Below are 22,761 nucleotides of genomic sequence, written 5' to 3'. Positions count from 1 at the left end.
AAAAAGAACATAATTTTAATCTTTAATAGTTTTTTCGTGTTTGGTCGGGCTGCCGTGTATTATTTGCATATGTGTAAAATAAATGCCACCGTGACAGAGGTCTGTTTTGTTTCAGATTTACATGGACTTTAATAATTCAAGTTAGGAACTGCTCAAAAAAATTCAAATATTACCTCTGTGATGGAAAAATAGCACTAGATCTATCGTTATTCGAAAGTTATCATCCAATTTATACGGAAAATCTTATTCTCCATAGTGTCTACGGGCAAATATGCGGGGCAAGTTACGTATTCAAATATTCAACCATGACGCACAACCCATCGTGATATACACGTGACCAACTATTGGCCAATCATTTACATTGCTTATTACGGAAGTCTAAAACAGCTGTAAACGTCGACTTGTGTTGACAATGATGATGAAGAAAACTGTCACCTTCAAGTGTATTGCACGTAGGCGGGTTGATGCTAAATGTAACAAACTGGTCGTTGGCAACGTCTTCAGGTATACGCGAGTACTAACTTATCGGTGAATGCATATTTGCCCGTGTTTTCACACGCCCGGCAGTGCTAGTGATGCCCAGGGCTGTACGGTTTAAATTTTGCGCGGAGTCTCACCGCCATTCTTCGTTTACTGCTCAGACAACTAATACATTTATTAATGGTGTGAGTTTACAGAAAATAACCCTCGAAACATATGCATCATACTCTCGCTAGTCACACCACAAAACGATCATTAAAATTGTCATTAATACCCTAATTTGTATGCATATCCAAAGTACAATCCCTGTTAGTGATAACTCTATATTGTACTTCATAGGTACCCTAACCAAGTAATTGTAGTCGGGTGTGAAGATGGCGGAATTCGTGTTTACGATTTACCGTCAAATAGTGACCATCACAATGACAAATTAAAAGTAAGTATAATGAAAATTGCTCGTCTGTCCGACCCTACTCTTGTATGGTGATTATTTATGGCCTGTTTGTTTAGTCATATTGTCTGGTAATTTGGCTGAACACTCTAGCCTTTCAGTTTGGTAGGGGTGTGCGAACGAGAAGTAAAAACCCAAACCCCATCATAGACTATTTTCACCTCATAAAACATACCCCATTATAGACCATATAGTGATTTTGTATATCCCATCAGAGACCAAATTGTTGCTAAATTTATTCAGTTATAGGTTGAATCTACTCATCCACCCGGACTCATCAATCTGAATGAATGATCAATCAAAGGGGAATAAGAACAAAACTAGAGTTCTTACTTTTCAACACACAGCATTTCATTTAACTTTTCAACACACAGCATTTTATTCACAAAAAGTTGTTGTTTGACAGAGATCAAAGATTGTTATTGCAGGAGGACCAGGAAATGATCAGTAAAGTCGGGAGGTCAATATGTTGTGGACATTCATAGTATTTTGGATATTGTTTTATTTATTTTTTAGCCCCCCCCCTCTTCTGAAAACAGACCCTAGACCAGCAAACCTGATATTGTACCAAAAGGCATACAAATCTATACCCCATTCAAGACCAAACAGCTAAAAATTATGACCCCCAAACAGCGGCATGTCCACATAAGGTGATTTGCATTAAGTGCCCCCCCTGGCCAGTCCATTATGTTGTCTTATTCACCAGATACCCAAGTGATTCTCTCTCAGTTATGTTCATTTCTTGATTAAATGTTTCTTTGAATATATTTGATGAAAACACAAAATATTATTCAGAGTTAATGTACCTCTGATAACACCAATTATTCATGAGTCTTTTCTTCAATTTTTTCTTCTATTGTCAGTTTACTGTCATGTTTATGAAAAATAGTCTGGGTAGTATGCACCTAATGCATGAAATTGTTTTTAACCATTACTTGAAATTTATGAAACATTTATGTTTTCTGATTGAATACTTTACAAGTTTACATAAAAAACAAAAATATTTATTGTTTTCTGAAATTCGGTGTATTTTTAGTCCCTAAATGGACAAAAGTCCAAAACAAGTACAGATAATGTAGTGAATTTCATGAAGGCGTGAATATTTTTTTTATGAAATTTAAATAACATTTGTACAATTCACCTCAGAAAACCTTCACATTTCATTCAAATCCAAATCATTGCCTATAGAAGCCATTTTCTAATGTCCATTACCCATGAGTCTTTGGAGGTTTTTATGTAAACTAAACATTCATACCTTCATGAAATCCACTGTACTGCCTGTTTATGTTTTAAATTGTATTGTTGTGTTTTAGTATATAGCAAAAGACATTAGAAGACACAGACAGACTACAGTATTTGCTTTGGTTTAATGTTTATGATTCAAATACGATGCAGGGTTACATTACCTATAACTTCATAATTTTAAAGATACACATTGTCACAACAAAAATGTTTAAATTGCCTTATGTTCATTGAATCTGGATGGTGAATATTTCTAAATTTCATAGGGCACCAAGGCTATGAAGTGGGCATCCAGGCAAATACTTTCGTAGCCTCCGTAAAGTCCAAGCTCTCCATTATACTGGTATATCTGCAACATCCAAGAAAATATTAATTCCATTTTTTGGTAGTTAATTTTAAAACAAAAACATGTCTACACAAAACAGATTGGAGTTGATTGGACATTTTCTTTGAGACTTGAACAAAGTCAGGGATAATAAGATGCATTTATTTGTTGATTTTTAAACAGTGCTATAATGTTTGAGCAGTATTTCTAAACCAAGCTGTTGTGAAACTACATCTTTTTTTTTTTTAAAAAAACTGCTGTTGAAATTGTGATATGGATGGTGGATGGGGATATTTATAATATATGGATAATTATGCAATAGAACGTGACATACTTAGACATTCATTTCTGTTGATATAGTGTTTTTTATTTATTATATTTAAACAATTTATTTTTACAAATTACACATCCATTGTAGAATATACCACCGGGAAGGTTATAATAATAATAATAATAATAATAATAATAATAATAATAATAATAATTATTATTATTATTATTATTATTATTATTATTATTATTATTATTATTATTATTATTATTATTATTATTATTATAATAAAAATAATAAAAATAATAATAGACTTTATTTAAAGAGGATCAAAACATGTTAAGCCATAGGCTTATCTCACACATGGTCCTCAAAAATTAGTACGAAATACAGAAATTAGTGATTTATAAATAAATAAATAAATAAATAAATAAATAAATAAATAAATAAATAAATTAATAAATAAATAATGATAAATGATAAATAAATGATAGTTGTGCTATGTTCTGTTTCTATTTCAGTTAAAATCTATTTTAGAAACCAAAGGTGGACCAATACAAAGTATTTTATTGCACGATGTTACAAAGTTTGGATCTACCGATCTATTGGTGGGGCATTCTGGCGGGATGGTCACAGTATTTTGTAATGAACAAATATTCAGCCGATGTAGCATAACAGAAAATAGTGTTGATAATTTGGAAATAGACCACGATGCAAGTAAGAAGTGAATATTATTACAATGAAATCTGTGGGAACAGAACACTGCGGAGAAAGAAAACAATTATGAGATATGGTACTGAAATGAGGTGGTCTGTATAGAGAATTCATGGTTCTTTATACATAGGCCAACTCAAATATTTTGCTCATTTGGTACTAAATGGGGGTACATATAATCATGGGTGGAATCATTGAAGAGGCTTAAAGCGGGGAAGATGTCACCTGTGCATGCCACAGAAGGCCATAGCGTGCCATCTACCCAAGCATCTACCCATGAGCCTTTGCGTTTTTAGCGTTTGTTGCTATCGTCGCTTGGGATTAAATTCCCGCGTGCACGCAGGTGACGCCCCATTACCCCAAGATTATTTTCCCTTATGTCACGAACCATATGGCGGCGCCATTAGGGCTGGATATCCACTCTTCTTTTTCTCCGCATCAAGCGTGGATGAAGTTTAGCGGCTCTGCCTGGATCGCTTGCATTTTTTCCTGTCCGGGTTTCTAGCTTGGGTTGTTGCCGCTGCTGCGGCATCCAACATTGTAGCTGGTAGGATAAGTTTTCTTTGTCATTTTTACCCTCGTGTCATTTTCCCTTTTGTGTGTAGCATTTTTCACAACAAAGAAATAAAACCCGGCGTCGTAGCTTAATCACTCATTGATTTCGTTGCTTCAACTTTTCCAACTGTAATTCGCTTCCGTCATGCATGTCGTCTTCGTTTTATGCTTGATCTATGTATTTAGAAATGTATAGATGTAATGACAGCACCAGAAGCTCGCTGCCGTTTTTTGTTTCCTAGTTTTTCGAGACGACTGTGCAGTGGTTATATTCAGAATTTACCAGCATAGAACCCGCATCCGAAATGCTTTTGCCGTAGCTGCATGCAGGGTTCAGGGTTTTTGCGTTGAAGGCGTGTGTTTTTCACTGGAGTTCTGAGGCCTGAGATATTTTTTCAGAGCCATCAAAATCGCTGAGACTGACAGCGTTACTCGTATTTTCACACCAAGGTCGCGCGTCCAGTAAAAATCAGTTAAAGTAAGTTGTATGTTTGGCATGAGTGGAAAGTCCTCACACTCGGCTACCGGTACTTTGTGTACCGAGACGTTGAGTAGGAGGCCCGATGGTGGAGGTACTGATATTTTTTCAGGCTCCCCCCGCCGATCGGAGGGCATCCTCACAGTCTGTGTTTTCAGGTATTACCCGATTTTACTGGCTACAGCGAAGCTGTGCCCCTGGAGGTCTTTTCTCCTATGGAACCCGTTGCGGGTCCCTTCCTCGCATGGTGACGGGTTTGCCTCCGAGATGAGGGCTTTGGTCGAAGGACTGTCGGGGGGCAAATTGCATCCCTGGCAGGCCGGGTAGATCAGACGCAGTCGGAGCAAGCTATCTCCACTGCGGCCCCTTCAGTGGGTAAGCAGGAAGAAACACAAAAACATCACTCGCATTCAAACATGTCTCTTCCGGGGAACCCCCCATTCCCAGCCGCGGCTCTCCCGCTGATTTGGGTGAGGCCGAGGCTCAGGCTAGTCGCACCAGGTCTCCTCTGGGGCTTCGGGTGCTGAATGCCAACGGGGATGCTGGCAGCCAAGCCCCCAATAATGGGGCAGTGCTTTCGGGTCAGGGCACACATTGCATTGCACCTCCCCCCTACTTTCAGCCAGCCAGGGTTTGTCGGGCGGTAATGGTACAACGGTAACAAATTTACCGCTGTGGGTTTTGACTTTCTTCTTACCGACCCACGGGCGTCCCCAGAGAGAACCGACCCTGTCATGAAATGCACAGTCGAACACACTCTCTCTCACATATTTAAAGTGGAAAGGAGACAGTTCGCTCGCGTCGGATACAGCCGGTACTTCGGGCGGTCCCTCAGAGTCTTCTATCCGTAATGACTCGGTGAGCCACGCCTTTAGGGTGATACAGAGTATCATCAATCCTAGTGATACGATGTAAATACCCCCACCCTTGAGGTGACCACTTTCGGTTGATTCAATGCTTATGGGATCACGGGCATCATTATCCAAAGCAACCCCATCGGCATGTCTCCCTGTCCATCCGAGTGCGGAGTGGGGTGCAGTGCGCGCAAACGGTGGTCAGCCACGGAGGAGGTAACTCTTAAGGCCCCCGGGTGGGGTAACATCTTATGCAACATTTTCCACTGGACCAAACGCTACCCGGTCGGTGTGGTTTCGGGATCAGACCCCAAAGTGTGTGATGAGACCAAAACACCCCCAACTGGATCCCAAGGCTCCTTCCCCAGACCCCGGTACCACAAATTTCTTGCCAGCTCAATCTGAGACGATCCATCATTGTGCGCATTATTGTGCGCGCACAGGACTCTGAGACCTCAGAGGCAGAACGCATCAGCCTCCTAGACCAGGTGACACATTTACTGGTGGGCCACCGCACATCTACGTGCGACATCCCCTAGTGTCACCTGGCTCTCTCTCTGAGTCAGGGGTACGTCCCCACCTCAGTGACACAGATTGGACATCTTCCATCCTCTTTGTTCGGGGAGTGGTGAGTAGAGTCTTGGAGCTTCGGAGTGCAATGAACCAGAGGGTTCAGATCGAATCCGCTAGCCAGTTGGCCCTGCCAAGGGTAAGCGGAGGACACCCCAAGCACTGAAAACACAACGCCCTAGGGCGTCGTCCGCTAGCCAGAGTCAGCCAGGAGGCAAGCGCTCATACCCTTCCTAGGAAAGAGTAGCGGCGCGCCCCCAGGGAGGAAAGGGCCAGGTGATGGCTCTTCACCCTCCTCGGGCGATTGTCTACCCTGGCAGTGGGGGAAGCGTGTTTCACAACTTAGTGACTTCTTCAGGCCTTGGGGAAACTCACCTCATGGGAGAGCACCTGTACCTCGCAACTGCCGAACCCATGGCCACATATCTCTGTCATACACACATTGCACCGGTGTAACTGGTTTGGAGACAGCGGCCAAGTTTTCGAATTTCGGGTTATGCATAGCGCCCTATGTGTTCACCAGAGTTATAAAACGGGTAGTGCTGCTGCTTCACCAAATGTCGGTACACCTCAATCCGTACCAAGAGGACTGGTTACTACACAACCCGGACAAGGCTAAACACGTCAGGCTAACACAGGATTTACTTCACCAGTTGGGCTCTTTAGTAAATGGACAAGTCCCATCCCGACCCAACACAACAGTTGGTGTTCTTGGGCATGGAGTTTGACAAAGAGTTTGAGGTAAGCTTGGTATAGCTATTTCAAGCGTGTTGCTTAGCGCTAAGCAGCATAGCCGAACGCCTAGTCAGTGTTCCCTCAGTGTCACTCCGTGTCTCTCCAAAAACTAATGCGGATCATGGGAATGATGACCTCGGTTTGAAGGCCGCACTAAGTAGTCGCCCGGTACAACGCTTGTTTTTACAACGCCAAGCTCTCCTATGGGAACTAGATAGGCCTCGGACAGGGGGTTCCCTTGAACCCACTCGCCGCAGCTATGACTCTGGGACCAAGGTTGGGGGAGCGCATATATTGGATGAACAAGCTCAAAGTATATGGCCCCCGCATTAGTTTCGAGACCCGAACTGAAAGCAGTGCACTTAGCACTACCACACTTTCCACCCGTAGTTCGAGACCACAGAGTCCTGCTCCGCTCAGGCAACACAGCGGTGGTCTTCTTCAAGAAGGAGGGGGGCGCGTTCCCCATCGTTGTCAGTTCTAGCGGAGCAAATCTTCCTTTGGTGCCTGGAATACAATGTGGAGCTAACCGCACGCCACATTCCAGGGCGGCTTTGTCTCCCGAACACTGAGTGGCTGATACCCCAGTGGGTAGCCTCCAGGCTGTTTAGGCTGTTGTACGGTCCAAAGATAGACCGGTTTGTCGCACTCCAGAATGCCAAGCTCCTGACGTACATAACACTCCTGCCGACTCCAGGTGCCTGGGCCAGGGTCGCTTTGCTAACCCCGTGGACCCACTTAGTTGTGTATGCCTTTCCTTCCTTCCTGCTAGTTCACCGGGCACCGAAGAAAACTTCGACAGGTGCACACCTGCATATTGTCATTGGTCGCACCCAATTGGCCAACCAAGGCCCAGTTTCCACTTCTGTTGGAAATGCTAGTCGAAACACCAGTAGTGCTTCCGGACCTGCTGTCCCAACCGGACGGCGCACTACCAACGAGCCCAGCCGGTATCACTTACACACATAGAGGCTCTCAGTAGACCCGCACATACGAAAGCCTTATCTGAGCGGGCTGCCAACGTCCTGGCCAGGGCGAACAGGGATCCCACCATTGCAGCCTACATTTCTAGGTTGCGAGCATACACTGATTGGTGTAGCGGAAGGGGAATTAATCCATATCCATCCCTCTATTGGCCAGGTAGCAGACTCCTTCGTCCACCTGTTTGACGAAGTGGGTTTGTTCCACGCAGCGTTCGTTGGCTACAGGTCGGCCTTGTCCCCCACCATTGAGAACGTTTTCTGGAACAAGACTAGACGATTGTCCTATTATTGGGAGACTATTTACTGCTTTTAAGTTGTGCTAAAGACACAAATCAGGTTTCTCGCCAAGAACCAAATCCCAGGACACAATCCTCACCCGATCGTCATCCCCCAACTGTCAAACTTTGTTGGCCAGAAGGGTCAGGAGGAATTGCTTCTCTGCCCAGTTCGAGCATGGAGTTGCTACCAAAATCGTATACCAAAATCGTACTAAGGATTCAGGACGGGGTGCCAGGCACATGTTTTTGTGTTACGGCCCAGGTAGGCAGGATAGGCCGGCCTCCCCAACTTCTATCACCAGGTGGATTACTGCGGCTGTATTAGAGGTATATAATACTTTAACTTCCTCGACACAGAGCTTGCAGATACACCAAGTACGAGCGCATGAGGTCTGTGCGATTGCTAACTCACTAGTGCTAGCGTCAGGTGCCCCTGACACTAAGGGCAGGCTTCTGGAGAATGCAGAACGTCTTTATCAACTACTACCTAAGAGACACCCAATCCATTTAGGAGGGGGGTCTCTTTAGGTTGGGTCCCATCGTAGCGGGTCAAACTTGGTTTGCTGACCCAGCCCGAACAACCATAAGGGTCGACGATAAACGATAAGTCAGTCTTGGCATTTTTGCGGAAGCTCCCAGGTCCCGCTTTTCGGCCTATGCCCTCATGCAGAACTGTTTCGGTCTTTACCGGTACTTCGAAAGCATACTACCCCCAGAATTGGGTTGGGGTCTAGCTTTCTCGGGCATACCGAACCCTGTCACTGTAGCAGCATTTTTGGCTTTTGCTTATTTTCTTGATAACTGAATACAATAATACATGTGTATTATAATCCAGTGAGTGAATTTATAAATTTATTAATAGAATGTATTGTTTTCTGCACAAATTAGTGAATTTGAAACCTAGTGAATATCACAACATAAATTCTGCTAAAATTAAACCCAGTCATGTAATTTCCTATTCTATAGACAGAAAGTAATACAAAGTAAAAAAAATAATGAGAATAATTTATATCAATATTACTCAGACTTTCTCATTATTTTCTCAATAGCTGGTAATTTAAGTATTGTTGTGGGTGACAGTGGTGGGTGTATCAATGCATTCTTGCCATATAGACCACTATGGAGGCTGCGCCTTCGAGATCACCTTTCAATACCTCAGGTAAGCATAAATCCTCGTCACCACAAGTCATTAATTATGTAAGATCAAGAATATTCATTTGGTTGTCATGAGAAAACAAATGTGGATACAATGTAGCGATAAAAATGATGTACTACTTTTAAGTCGAATTGATTTGATACCATCGTTACTCAAATTTGAGAAAAGTCAACAGATCATCGCTGCCATGGTAACTAGTACCCTCCAGCCATGTTCTTCTCTACTTTCCTCTTACTGCACAGATATCATTGATATTTATTTCGCCACTGATGTTTATCGCATTTTGGTGTTTTGTTACATATTATTGAAGGTCATACCATGTATAAGTAAGAGTAGTTTGAGTCAGTGAGTGGAGTCGGTAATATTCAAATGTCATTCTAAGCATTAAAGCAACAACATTGACTTATAATTTATATGCTTTTGTTGGGAATATATTATTAACTTTTGAATGCCATAATTTTTCCCACCAAATATGGTGGTGTAATATTTTGTTTATTTTAATGTATTTTTAGCGCTGCTGCCATCGTAGATGACAGCAGAGCTGTTCATATAGGTGATTGTCCATCGTCTGTCATTCATCTATCAACAATCATTGCATTTTCAACTTCTTTTGAAAACTAACAGCTCAATTGCTTTGATACTGGGTATGTAGGTACCTTGGGTGGATCGCTGTCAGACTGTCATTTTGTGACGATACCTTCAATTCTCTATTTTTGGTGAATATTTTTGTCATTTTTGGTAAAAAAATTCTATTTTCGACTTCTTCTTGAAATCGACCAACTCAATTGCTTTGATACTTGCTACTTTGATACTTGGGTGTATTTTAGAATTATTCTTTAACATTACGTGTACATTATTTTTGTGAACAATTTATTCTCAACTTGGCTATATATACCGCAATGTACTTATATGACAGCAGAACTATTTCAACCAACAGCTTGCTTGTTCTATAATTTATTTAGTATTTTTGGACTAAATAGAGAAAATGTTCAATTTGTGGAGGTTCTGTTCAACATTTTTGAAAAAAAAAATGATGTGGGTTGCATTTCATGAAAGGTGAATCATTGCTTAAAAGCTTAGTATAAATTATGAAATATGCAAGTGCTTTAAAGTATTCATTTGTGCTACAGCTTTAAAGAGCAAACATATTTTATGACAGATTTCCACGGCCTTGCCCTGTGATGTATGGAAGTTATTTTCAGGATTTGTGGCTGCATATTTTCGCTCGTAAAAATACAGTATGGATATGCAGCATCATAACATTCACACTATATTTGCAGCAGTTGATATCTATTCAATTACCGATATTCAAAAAATTCTAAAGGCTAGGTTTTATGACTGAACAGTCAAACTTGGAAGCTTAGTCGAATGTGACCGCCATACTAGAAATGCCCCAAAAGTGTTGAGGTGGGCGCTTAGTCAAGCAAATTATTTTTCTAGTATTGTTTTCAATGTGCATGCTCTCCTATGCAATATTGAATATATATACCCAGTTGTTTTACACATTGTTTTTTTTTATGTTTACAGAGTATATCTAAATCTGCGGTTGTAACATGTTTATTGGCGACTAATTTAACTAATCCGTCTGGTCACATTAGTAATTACATCTTAGCGTGCGATGACAATAAACAGTTACATGTCATACAACAAGGCAGCATACTCTTGACTTTACATACACAGAGCGTTGTTACGTCGGTTAGTAAACTTCATGTTTGTTTTCTTAAGTTTATTCAGCAAAGTATTGGGAGTTTGAGAAAGCATTTGATTGGTACCACAACAAAAGCAGAAATAATACACTGCAACAAATTCAGGCTACATCTAATGAAGCAAAAGTCAAGGCATGATGAAGCAAAGAAAATAAATAACTTTCTTGATAAATAGTTCTATGCATCAGATTATATGATCAGTTTAATTTACAAATGTTGTAAATTTCAGATTTGATTTTTGGCCAATTTAATATTTTCACCACCAGACTTTGTCATCTAAATTTTTCTGCATTTTTGAAGCCAGCAGACAACATTTCAGTCAATTTTCAGTTTTTAATAAAAAAATTTGGCTTTAGTCCCTATTGAAGGAAAGTGCAAACTATATACATGACTATTTTATGGATTTGTGATGAAAAGAGAGAACTGGTCGTGAAAAGGTTAATACTCAAAATAAGCTTCCAAATAATTTTTGTCGACAATACAACTTTAAGCTCTGCATCTTTGGAATATTTTTTAAGATGTGCATCACTGTTAACTTCATTTCTATGAATACATTCATTGTAAACCATAGTGACTTTTTCTTTTAGTTGTTTAATTAGTCCCCGTTCGGATGCAGTCCGAAAACGGGGACTTATGTTTTGACCCTTGTGCGTCCGTCCGTTCGTGCGTGCGTTCGAACCTGTATCTTAGAAATGCCTTGACGAATTATCATCAAACTTCACACATACATCATACATGATATTATACATATGCAATTTGTTTCAGGATTTGATTCAAGATGGCCGAATGGCGGCCATTTTTATGCTAAAAAATCATCATAATCAAGCATTTTTCAAGCATTTACAGATGGATTTTGTTCAAACTTGGTATATACATAATATTAGACGTTATGGGTTCCTGATGCACATCATTTTATTTTTCAGATCAGATTCAAAATGGCTGACTGGTGGCCATTTTGTTTTAATGATTGGGCTTCTAGAGCCATATCTCTGACATGCTTGAAACAATCATCATAATCATATTCCTGATATGGTTATATTCCAGCTATATTACTATAAACAAAAAAACTATATATCTTAAATTTGATAACTAATGGGGACTGTGCCATGCATGGCTTGTTATTTGTACAATTGACACTAACTATTATTCATTCACGTCTAGATGTGTTGCGGTCAGTTTCTTCCCGAATCGGAAGCCGCAACTACCCCTGGAGACAAATCATCCCCGTCCACCACCACATCCTCCCAGTTGGCGTCAACACAGATTGCACTAGGTGGACAAGATGGCTCCATTTATATCATGAGTAGCTTCCAGGTAACATTTTTTACTTTATTTGCACCAGTCTGGAAACCTATTGTACAAGAACACTCAATTCAAGCGTTCACATCTTCGTAATTTTTATAGTACCGTAGTCCTGGTTCCGTCTCGATCCTTGGCCTTCCATTCGTTTGTTGCATTTTGTATTCCATTGCTAGTTCGCATACAATTTTCTGTTCTATAATTAGACATTTTGCACAGTCTTCATCTCGTCACATGATATAAAAATACACCTGACTTAGGGTATATACTTTACCTAATATGCACATATTACCATATTGAATTTTCTGAATAATGACTGGAATCGAGATGTTGCTTGTCTAGGATTTAAGAAGAGCTACTGGTAGAATGCAGTTCAAATGATGTACGTAGAAAGGTGAAAGGGCTAAAAAATATTTTAGCTAACTCTTGGAAATTCATTGACACATCCTTGTGAATATTGTCATCATCAACATTTTTTTGTAATGCCATGAATACATTTCTGATGGTACAGTGCAACCAATTAAATAATTAACCAACCAATCAATAACATTTTACATGCAGTTTACCTGACAGGTGTTTTAATTAGGAAACCAAGATGACTTCCCTTGTCCACAAAACTATATAGTTTTAGAAAGCTTATTGTATGAATTTAAAAATTTTGTTAGTATTTTTTTTATGGTCACTGTGACCAAGTTGAAAATAAGTTGATACAACACAATGTATGGTAGAGAATCGCCAGGTTTACACATTCCAGGCTTTATTTCTATTCGAGAAATTCTTACAATTCATTCATCTTACAACTAAAGTAAGTGAGTGAACAAAACACAAAGAAAAACCCCGTCAATTAACAAACCCTAAATTCATTCCCGAAATACAGTGACAGTCTTCATAATTTACAGGAAATGCCATTACAGCCCTTTTTAGGTGAAATTGCACACTGGAATAAGCCAAATAAGCCAAGCCGAGTACCTTCTCAATGAAAGTTCAGGAGTCCTCCGCCACACCCAGCCCAACTGCTAACTTGCCACGCCCAGGTTATCTGGGTAGTAATTTATGCAAATGAACCATCTTCCTTTTAGTGATTCTATAGAGTTTATCCTTTTTTGATGCGTACAGCAGTTACAAATATAAACATGAAATAGTTATTTATTAAGATAATTTGATATCATTTACACCACACCAAACAAAATGGTTCTGAGACAATTCATTTGCAAACAGCAAACAGTGGAGTAGAGTAGAGTTGCGCCCTCTGTGGCTAAAACAACCATCTCCTGTAGCTGGTGCTACCATAGAAATAGTTGGCCAAAAGGGGTCAACGGAAATAAATATTACAATGCTCACATTCTCCCCCACTTAAAGTATGCTGTCACTCAGCATATTTATAATCACCAATATACTGTAAAACACCTAAATTAGCCGTATTCAATTTTTTTTTTCAAATTTGGTTTATTTACACTATAGTCCGACTATGTTGCTGTATATCAGCAGAATCACAGTCCTGCCAAGAAGCATGACCACACACCGTACGAATACAATTATTGCCAAATCAGAGTCATCTAGAATAGGCGAAAAATGGCAGGTAGCCAAATAACCAAAACATGCTAGTCAAAAACATGTGTTACAGTATACTATTAAACATCATCTACACTATCAAAATTACAATTTCCCAGTAGACCCATTAGATTGCAACCAACTATTTAGGATAATTTGACCCAAGCTAGAGCCAAGGTCTGTAATAGCATTTCCTAAAGTTGCAACTGAACCTGGATTAAGTAATTTAGTGGATGTGATCTGCTGTTCACTAACTACAGGGGGTTGAGAGACTGAACGAGGTAAGTGATGAGGATTACTATGTTTACCTGCATTACCCCTCAAGGATCGTCTTAAAGGTACGTTATGGTCTGCGTTAGCTGGAGCTTTATTTTCCACTAGGGGTTGGTCATATGAGCACTCCACACTTGGTTCTGCTGGGGCATCAATGGATACATGGTTCAATGGTCTGAGGTCTACCTCTTCTGAACTAGCGAGAAGGGAAGGTTGAGCTGCGCTGGTCAATTCTGGACGCGTAGGAAGGGAAGGTTGGGCTGCACTAGCCTTATGTGGACCCAGGATGTGGAGAATGTATGGCTCATCTTCAGTGTCACTACTACTGTCGCTACTTGCCGGTGAGTAATCATTCTTTCCCCGGTCTGGAATACCAGTATGGTTACCAACTTCAGAAGGTAGAGTAGCTGACGAGGTGTCGTGGACTATCTCATTGCCATCAAGTATCTCGCTACGATTAACAGTTCGAATTGTACCCATGCCATCAACGGGTTGTATCTTGTACACATTACCATGAGGGTCAGGCCTGGCTACAACTTTATAGGGCACAGCACTCCAGGTGTCTTGTATCTTATTCCTTCCAAATACATAGTTCCTGAGAAAGACCTTTCCTCCTATCGGTATAGCAAATTCCTTGGCGTGTTTATTCGAGCGTTTCTGCCTAGCATGTGCCTCCCTCTCGAGATTGGTATTAGCTTGATCAAAAGCATTTAACAATCTTGCACGATGATGAGATACCCAATCGTCAACCTTTGTAGGACTATTATTGTCTGAGGTTACTCCCAATAGATGGTCAACAGGTAAATGAGGGTCTCTCCCAAACAGTAGAAAATAAGGAGAATAGCCAGTTGAAGAGTGCGGAGTTGAATTGTACACATACACCAATTCCGGTAAATGTTGGGTCCATCGCCTTTTCTGCTGCAAACTTAAAGTCCGTAAACGATCGTGCATTGTTCTGTTGAATCGTTCGCATTGGGAGTTTCCTTGTGGATGGTATGGTGTAGTCCGCGATTTCTCTATACCATATACTTTACAGAGCTCTTTTACAACATTGCCTTCGAAATTTCGTCCCTGGTCACTATGAAGTCTCCTTGGAATGCCAAACCGCACAAACCAGTCATTAACCAGAATCTTGGCTACAGTTTGAGCTCGTTGATCACGAGTGGCAACAGCTTGCGTGTATTTGGTGAATACATCTGTCATAACTAAGACGTTCTCTCTTCCATCAGTAGAAGGTTCCAGAACTGTAAAATCCATAGCCAAAATATCTAAGGGCTTGGCTGCTAACAGACTACTCATCAGTGGTTTAACCCTAGGCAAAGGTGATTTAGCTAACGTACACCGATCACATTTCTTGCACCAACTCTCCACATCCTTAGCATAATCAGGCCAGTAACACCTTATTCTGACTAATGACAGTGTCCGCTGTATACCCTGGTGCCCAGCATAATTGTGCAAAGCCTGCAAAACCTGAAACTGTAAACATGAAGGGAGGACCAACTGTGCACACTCTTCCCCCATCTCATAGATTACTCTTCGTAACACACCTTCAGTCATCTTGAATTTATGCCAGCTACGAAGCAGTTTTCTTACTAGTTTAGGCTCGCGCATCAGTTGCCGTCCGACAGGTCGCCTTCTCTGGTGCCAATAATGTAAAACACGACCAACAACAGGGTCTTCCCTTTGTAATGCTGACAGCTCAGCATTAGACATTGATGGTAGGGTGGTTAATGATGCACCTTGTGAATCATTTGTGTACAAATTCTGTTCTCTGCTAGTATGTGCACTTACGATGGCTGACCTTAAATTAACTGGAATAAGGGTACTAGCAGTGGATCCTTTCAACATTACCTGCACATTTACAGACTGAAGACTGGAACAGTTCACAACTTCTGTAGCGTATCTACGACTGAGTGCATCTGCATTCCTGTTGCGTTGACCTGAACGATATTTAATATCAAAATCAAATTGAGAAAGTTGTGAAACCCAACGCATTTCAGTAGCACCTAACTTGGATGTTCCTAAGTAGCACAAGGGATTGTTGTCTGTATACACTGTAAATTTCGTACCAAGGAGGTAGTCTCGAAATTTATCAACTACAGCCCATTTCAGAGCCAACAATTCTAACTTCATGGCGCTATAGTTTTCCATATTGCGTTCTGTTGGTTTCAGGCCTCGGCTACCATAGGCGATTACTACCCTACCAGTACCTAAGTCCTGTGATAGGACAGCACCCAGACCTTTGAAGCTAGCATCAGTCTCGAGGATGAATGGTTTTGTAAAGTCTGGGAAACCCAGAACTGGTGCAGATGCAAGACGTTTCTTGAGTTCTTGGAAAGCAAGATCACATGCTTCATTCCAACGATTTTTAAATGGTAACTTGACTAATGCTTGATCATTCAGTTTTCTAGAGGATTTTGTCTTCTTTTCCTTGCCTTTCTTCGGGCCCTTCAAGAGTGAATGCAATGGAGCAGCTACATGTGCAAACTGGGGTACAAATCTCCTATAATACCCCGCCAGTCCGAGAAACCCACGCAACTCTGTCTCGCTCGAGGGCGTTGGCCAGTCAACCACAGCAGTTATTTTATCTGGGTCAGTTGATACACCTTTTTCAGAAACTAAATGTCCCAGATACCTCACCTCCTTCTTAAAAAGATGACATTTCTTGGGCTTTACCTTGAGATTTTCTTTGCTCAACCTAGTAAACACTATATCTAACCTGTCGATCATCTCCTCAAATGTGTGAGAGAAGACAAGAATGTCATCAAGATACAACAGAAGAGTTTCATAACTTTGGTCACCCAAACATACCTCCATGAGACGTTGAAAAGTCGCGACAGCGTTACAAAGACCATACGGCATACGAGTAAATTCAAAATGGCCACCGCCACCAACTCTGAAGGCGGTCTTGTGGATGTCTTTTTCCTCCATTGCACATTGTAGATAACCCTGAGTTAAATCAAGAGAGCTATAATACTTGGCCCCTCTTAATACATCAAGCGACTCCTCAATACGGGGAAGTGGATAGGCATCACGTCTTGTTTTACTGTTCAATGCCCGGTAGTCTACACATATTCTTAAACCACCATCCTTCTTCCTGACAAGTACTGCTTGGGAAGCATAGGGGCTTGCACTTGGTCGAATTATGCCCCTCAGAAGCCATTGTTGTAAATGATGTTTGATTTCTGGCTGTAGGTGAGGTGGGACACGTCTATAGGCATGTTTGACAGGAATGTCATCTGTTGTATAGATCTGATGTTTAACAAGCTCAGTGTAACCAATGTCATCATCGTTCATGCTGAAAACACTTTTATGCTTCATCAGTAACTGTACCACTTGTCTCTCCTGGTCCACGGTCAACTCTTCATAAGGAATATTAATTTTCTGGATCCATTCAGCATTACTATCACTGGACACTGCAGCTTTATCAGGGACAGTGGCAGGAGCACCGATTAGCAATTCAGAGGTGCTAACTTGTTGGATTCTGCACCTCCGGAATTCATCTTTATCCAATTCCTCTACAGAATGAAGGGTACCAAGCCTACTACGAGGTTGAAGGATCACATCTTCATTGCCTAAATTTGCAAGTAATACTGGAACCCGTCCAAATCGGACATCAGAGTATGAACGCAGCAGCACCACGTTCCTAGGTAAAGAACCATCACCAATCACTTGCTCCACCATAGCTGTATATGTACCACCCTTGAACAGTCGTCCACTACCCATTACCCTTTTCACAGTTCTTGCTGGTATCACTATAGGCCGTTTCCGCACCACCTTCACAAAACCTTGGTTACCCTCAGGTTTAAAGTGGTGTGTCATCTCGTATAGCTGAAGAACTTGTGTCCAATTACCCAATTCGGTTTGGTTAACAACTCCACTCAATGCATCTGGATTTAGATTTCCCATTACGTGTTGTAGTATGTTACTGCCAATGATTCCAGGCACCCGTTGCTTACGCTCAGAAGTGGAGGCATCTTCAGGATCCTTCACCACAAGCACCCCCATATCCTTAAATGTATGTCCACATATTGTCACATCAACCTCCAGGTACCCAACATACGGTATGTCCAATCCATTAGCAGCTGTGATACGCATCCAACCAGTAGTATCTTCCACTGACATTCCAAGCTCCAAAAGATTAGCATCAAAAAAACTCTCCGTGATTGTAGAAACTTCAGCCCCGGTGTCTAACAAACAGTTCACATGACAAGAACCAAACAAAACTTCAGCTTCAGGACAGGTACCAATGGCTCTTTCCACAATGTTACGTCTACTCTCCAATTTAGAGCCCTCAGAATCACCCCCCACCATTCGGCTCAACACAGCGGGAGATTCTAGTTTAACTTTGGTGCAGTGGGACGTCCTGTAGAGGTAGTGCTGCTCTTGTCATGTTGTGGACAGTCGCGAATAAAGTGAAGCGGACTTTTACACTTAAAGCAGACCTTCTCTCCTCTGTCATTCTGTCCTTTCTTCCGAAATGTCTCACGAGAGCTGGGCTTCCTTTCTCCTGCTACCATAGCCATCAATTTATCAATCTGTATCTGCTGTTTCTTCTGGGTTTCTATTATCAACTGTAAATCTGCAGACATTGAGGTACTAGAACATACAACATCAGCATCGGTCCTAGACTCGCGTACAGTAGCTTTTTTCTTGACGGTTTGGTTACCAGTACCCTCCCCCAACCACTGGATGGCCCTATCTCTGAATTTCCAAAAGGGGAGTTCAACAGATTCTGCATTCAGGCGTCTCAACTCGCGTCTAAGATGTTCATCATTCACACCTTCAATGAATTTTTCCTTCACAGTCTTATCACGAAATGCTTCAGCCTGCTTATCTTTTCTAACAACCTTGTCGTACAAACACATCAATGCCAACGAGTAATCATGAAGAGACTCGGTATACTGTTGATTCCTACAGTAGAATAACTCTTGTAGATGAGCAATGGAATCAGGATCACCAAATACCTCGTGTATAATTTCCAGCAGTCTATAAGGGTTTGAACGATCAACTTGTGGTCTATATCGAACTTCACTTTTTGCTGAGCCTTGTAGATGATCCATTATAAACTCAACAGCTTCTTGACCACCAAGAGATCGAGATTTCAGATAACTAAGAACATCATCAATCCACTCATCCACATCCGGGTCTCCATCCTTGCAAGGCCGTCCTTTCAATTGAGGTAACTTCTTTGAATCTTTGGCAATGAACACCGTTTGAGTCCCATCTGTTGCAGAACGTGATTGAGGAAACTCTCCACCAAGCCAAGACTTGGAGTTAGATCGAGCCTCACCAACTTTTAAAGATTCCAACTCATGCTCCAAAGAACCAACCCTAGATGTTCTATCGGCGAGCTCCTCCTGTGCGCATCTAAGTCTACTAGAAACATCATCCGCACGTCCTTTCTCAGTCAAATATAATTTTTCAAAAGTTGACATTTGTTTAACAGTTTCACATTGTAAAGCCAATTCGGCTTGCAGAGAGGTTATCTGATCTTCAAGACTCATAGTGCAGAATAAATTTAACCACCCCGCAGTCAGTCACAGCAGATCACAGTTATAATAATCAAAAACAATATCACAATAATAATTGTATCAAGAAGACTATCTCAATCCGAGGAACAATTATTAATTGATATCGTACAAGATAAATACGAACAAATCATTATAATACGTCATTGGATAAATTCAATTGACAACTATTATGACACAATATAGCCTATCAAATATTCCACTACACACTCGAAAACCATCAACAAAAATATTTATATGATACGAAACAAAAGTTTAGAAATGCCTTAAATACACTAAATACTCCACAGACTTCTCGAAATGTGTCGCTAACAATTTAGACTCCACAATTATGAACTTCAGATGTAATTTTTACAGCAAATTGAAATATTAATCGATTCTAACATGAGAAGGACTATAACAGTAATATGCATTACACATGGACATATACAATGTCGTATATATATATATTCACAAGCAAATGTAAGTTCAGCGTAGTAATCAAGAGTCAATATTCACAATAAAGTTCAAGAATGTTCGGCTACTAAACCAAGTAACAAGCAGTTATATTCAATGGCTTGTACTCACGACTTTTCTTGAGCGACTTTAACACTTGAGAACTTGATAACTTCCAGACTCCAGATGACGAGGTTTCTATTCAGTCCACCAATAGTCATATCAATCCTGCCGACTACGCCAATTGTGACCAAGTTGAAAATAAGTTGATACAACACAATGTATGGTAGAGAATCGCCAGGTTTACACATTCCAAGCTTTATTTCTATTCGAGAAATTCTTACAATTCATTCATCTTACAACTAAAGTAAGTGAGTGAACAAAACACAAAGAAAAACCCCGTCAATTAACAAACCCTAAATTCATTCCCGAAATACAGTGACAGTCTTCATAATTTACAGGAAATGCCATTACTGCCCTTTTTAGGTGAAATTGCACACTGGAATAAGCCAAATAAGCCAAGCCGAGTACCTTCTCAATGAAAGTTCAGGAGTCCTCCGCCACACCCAGCCCAACTGCTAACTTGCCACGCCCAGGTTATCTGGGTAGTAATTTATGCAAATGAACCATCTTCCTTTTAGTGATTCTATAGAGTTTATCCTTTTTTGATGCGTACAGCAGTTACAAATATAAACATGAAATAGTTATTTATTAAGATAATTTGATATCATTTACACCACACCAAACAAAATGGTTCTGAGACAATTCATTTGCAAACAGCAAACAGTGGAGTAGAGTAGAGTTGCGCCCTCTGTGGCTAAAACAACCATCTCCTGTAGCTGGTGCTACCATAGAAATAGTTGGCCAAAAGGGGTCAACGGAAATAAATGTTACAATGCTCACATTTGAAATATGCACAAAAATGTGCTTTTTTGGTCAAAAGTGATTTTAAAAAAATTAGCTCCTAAACCATGCTTTTGTTTCCTGTGTGCCGTCTTGAAAACTGTCTACCAGTTGTCAATTTTGCAGGGCAGCAGCCCAAATTTCAAGTTTATGCATATATTAACACCCAGGCTAGTTGTCTGTACGATTGTTGTAACACTGTTCAACCAAAAACAATGCCTCTACGGCGTTTTGAAAATAAACACATTGTCAATCATTTGTGAAAATTTCAAAACAAAAGGTCAAAGCGTCTAGAAGCTATTTTTTTTTTAAAGTTCTGGGATGTGCACTAAAAAGAAGCCGAGGTAATTGCTAATTTGCATATTAAACAATTCACTCAATAAGAAGTTTGCTAATGCTCATAATTAAAATGGCTGTAACAGTTCCAAATTTAAATGTACCGGGTATTATCATTTTGTTAAAAGTTAAATATAGTGCATAATATGGAGATCCCGTCATTTCTTTTTTTCACCATGTTTCTTTTTCATTATTTATGTACAGCCTTGCTAAATCTTGCTAAGCATTCAAAAGAAAGAATGTTTGCACCTCTTATTTATATCGTTTTTTTTGAGTATGTTCCACTATTCAATTCTACAAAATTTTAACAGTCTATAGCCAAGCAATAAAAAAAATTTCACTCCAAGTGCCCACGAACCTGCATCTCTACCTTAATGATCTTGTTCAATATCTTGTCATCTTATCCTGTGAGCAGTAACCAATTTGATATTATAAATTACATTCAAGTGTGCATAACAATTTTGCACAAAGACCAGAAAAAGACTTAGCATCTTTCGTTCTTTATGTAGAAACTGACGACTGGTTCTGTATGCATCATGTACAATTTCTTTGTCTTACAGATATACTCGGTGGAGTACGGCAGTGTACATTTACCATTGACGCAGATCATGTCTATTCCATCGAGAGAAACTGTCGAAATGGACTACTTGCTATGTGTTGGATATTTTAATTCTGTCATGTTATATCATGCTGGAAAGGCAAGTTTTAAAATATCATTTCAACTTCTCAATGCAAGGTGTTCTGGAATTCAAAAAGATGGTACCGTAGGTATATACCGGTGTATGGTCATGAGTCAAAGCCTCAAAAGACCATTATGGTTGATGTTGCTGCATTTTGCATGTGTACATTACAAAAAAAAATGTCTAATCTCTCATTCTATCCGCCTTTTGGCACTGATAGAATGCATAATGGGATATTGTGTGATGTTGATGATGCTCCTGGGTATAGATACAAGGAGAATATTAATATTAAAACTGAGATGTTTATCCATGCAAAAAAAATAAAAATAATGTAAAAAAGTTAATTATTCACAGGGTTTCAATTTAACCCAGTGAATATGTAAAATTTAGCATAGAACACATTATCTAAATGATGAAACCATGAATTTAAAACCCACTAAATATGCCTGAAATGCTAAATCAGTGAAATTTAGTCATTTTACAGTAGATGAAAATGTTTCATATTACGATTTACATTTTCTTTTTTCACCATTTTGCAGCTCATCACGAAATACATAACATCAGACTGGGTTAACTCCATGGCAACCGCTGATGTAGATAATGATGGAGAGACTGAGGTTATTATCAGTTGCCTTGACAACTCCATTCATTTTCTCAAAGTTGCATGATAGCTGGAATGAACTGCGTAATTGAAAGCTGATGAGATATATTGAATTCACAACACGATGTAAACAACTAATAAAACATGATTTTTTTTTTAAATTGTTGTGCGTTTTCCTCACTCAATATCATAAAAGCTGTATATGAATATTATAAAATTTTGACTAATGTAGCCATAATTGACTGATCAACTAAGCCTTATATATGTCACTCTTATTTTCAAAGACTCGTATAAAGTAGAATACTATATCATGCAGTCTATTATGTACATCTTTGCTAGACAAGGTTCAGTAAT

The 22,761-nt window shown here is 40.1% G+C and overlaps 1 protein-coding gene across 1 annotated transcript; it reads left to right on the top strand.

Moving 5' to 3' along the window:
* The first annotated feature begins 390 nt into the window (after positions 1 to 390).
* On the top strand, positions 391 to 22,715 carry LOC100373710 (uncharacterized). The gene is made up of 8 exons (XM_078008036.2): positions 391 to 504; positions 820 to 916; positions 3,291 to 3,486; positions 8,986 to 9,095; positions 10,620 to 10,787; positions 11,960 to 12,112; positions 21,687 to 21,824; positions 22,346 to 22,715. Exons 1-8 carry the CDS (start codon positions 413 to 415, stop codon positions 22,472 to 22,474), a joined length of 1,083 nt encoding a protein of 360 aa, XP_077864162.2. The 5' UTR covers positions 391 to 412; the 3' UTR covers positions 22,475 to 22,715.
* The last annotated feature ends 46 nt before the right edge of the window (positions 22,716 to 22,761 follow it).

Source organism: Saccoglossus kowalevskii, chromosome 2, assembly GCF_978046115.1.
Source record: "Saccoglossus kowalevskii chromosome 2, keSacKowa6.1, whole genome shotgun sequence".
Taxonomy (NCBI): domain Eukaryota; kingdom Metazoa; phylum Hemichordata; class Enteropneusta; family Harrimaniidae; genus Saccoglossus; species Saccoglossus kowalevskii.
Note: the sequence above shows the minus strand (reverse complement) of the source record. Positions and strands in the feature narration are given on the sequence as shown.

What these genes read in the sequence shown, in the direction of transcription:
- LOC100373710 (XM_078008036.2), top strand. Translation starts at nt 413, where the DNA reads ATGATGATGAAGAAAACTGTCACCTTCAAGTGTATTGCACGTAGGCGG. An exon ending in CACAGAGCGTTGTTACGTCG is followed by an intron (nt 10,788 to 11,959) that starts GTTAGTAAACTT and finishes ATTCACGTCTAG; the next exon opens with ATGTGTTGCGGTCAGTTTCT. An exon ending in ATATCATGAGTAGCTTCCAG is followed by an intron (nt 12,113 to 21,686) that starts GTAACATTTTTT and finishes TTTGTCTTACAG; the next exon opens with ATATACTCGGTGGAGTACGG.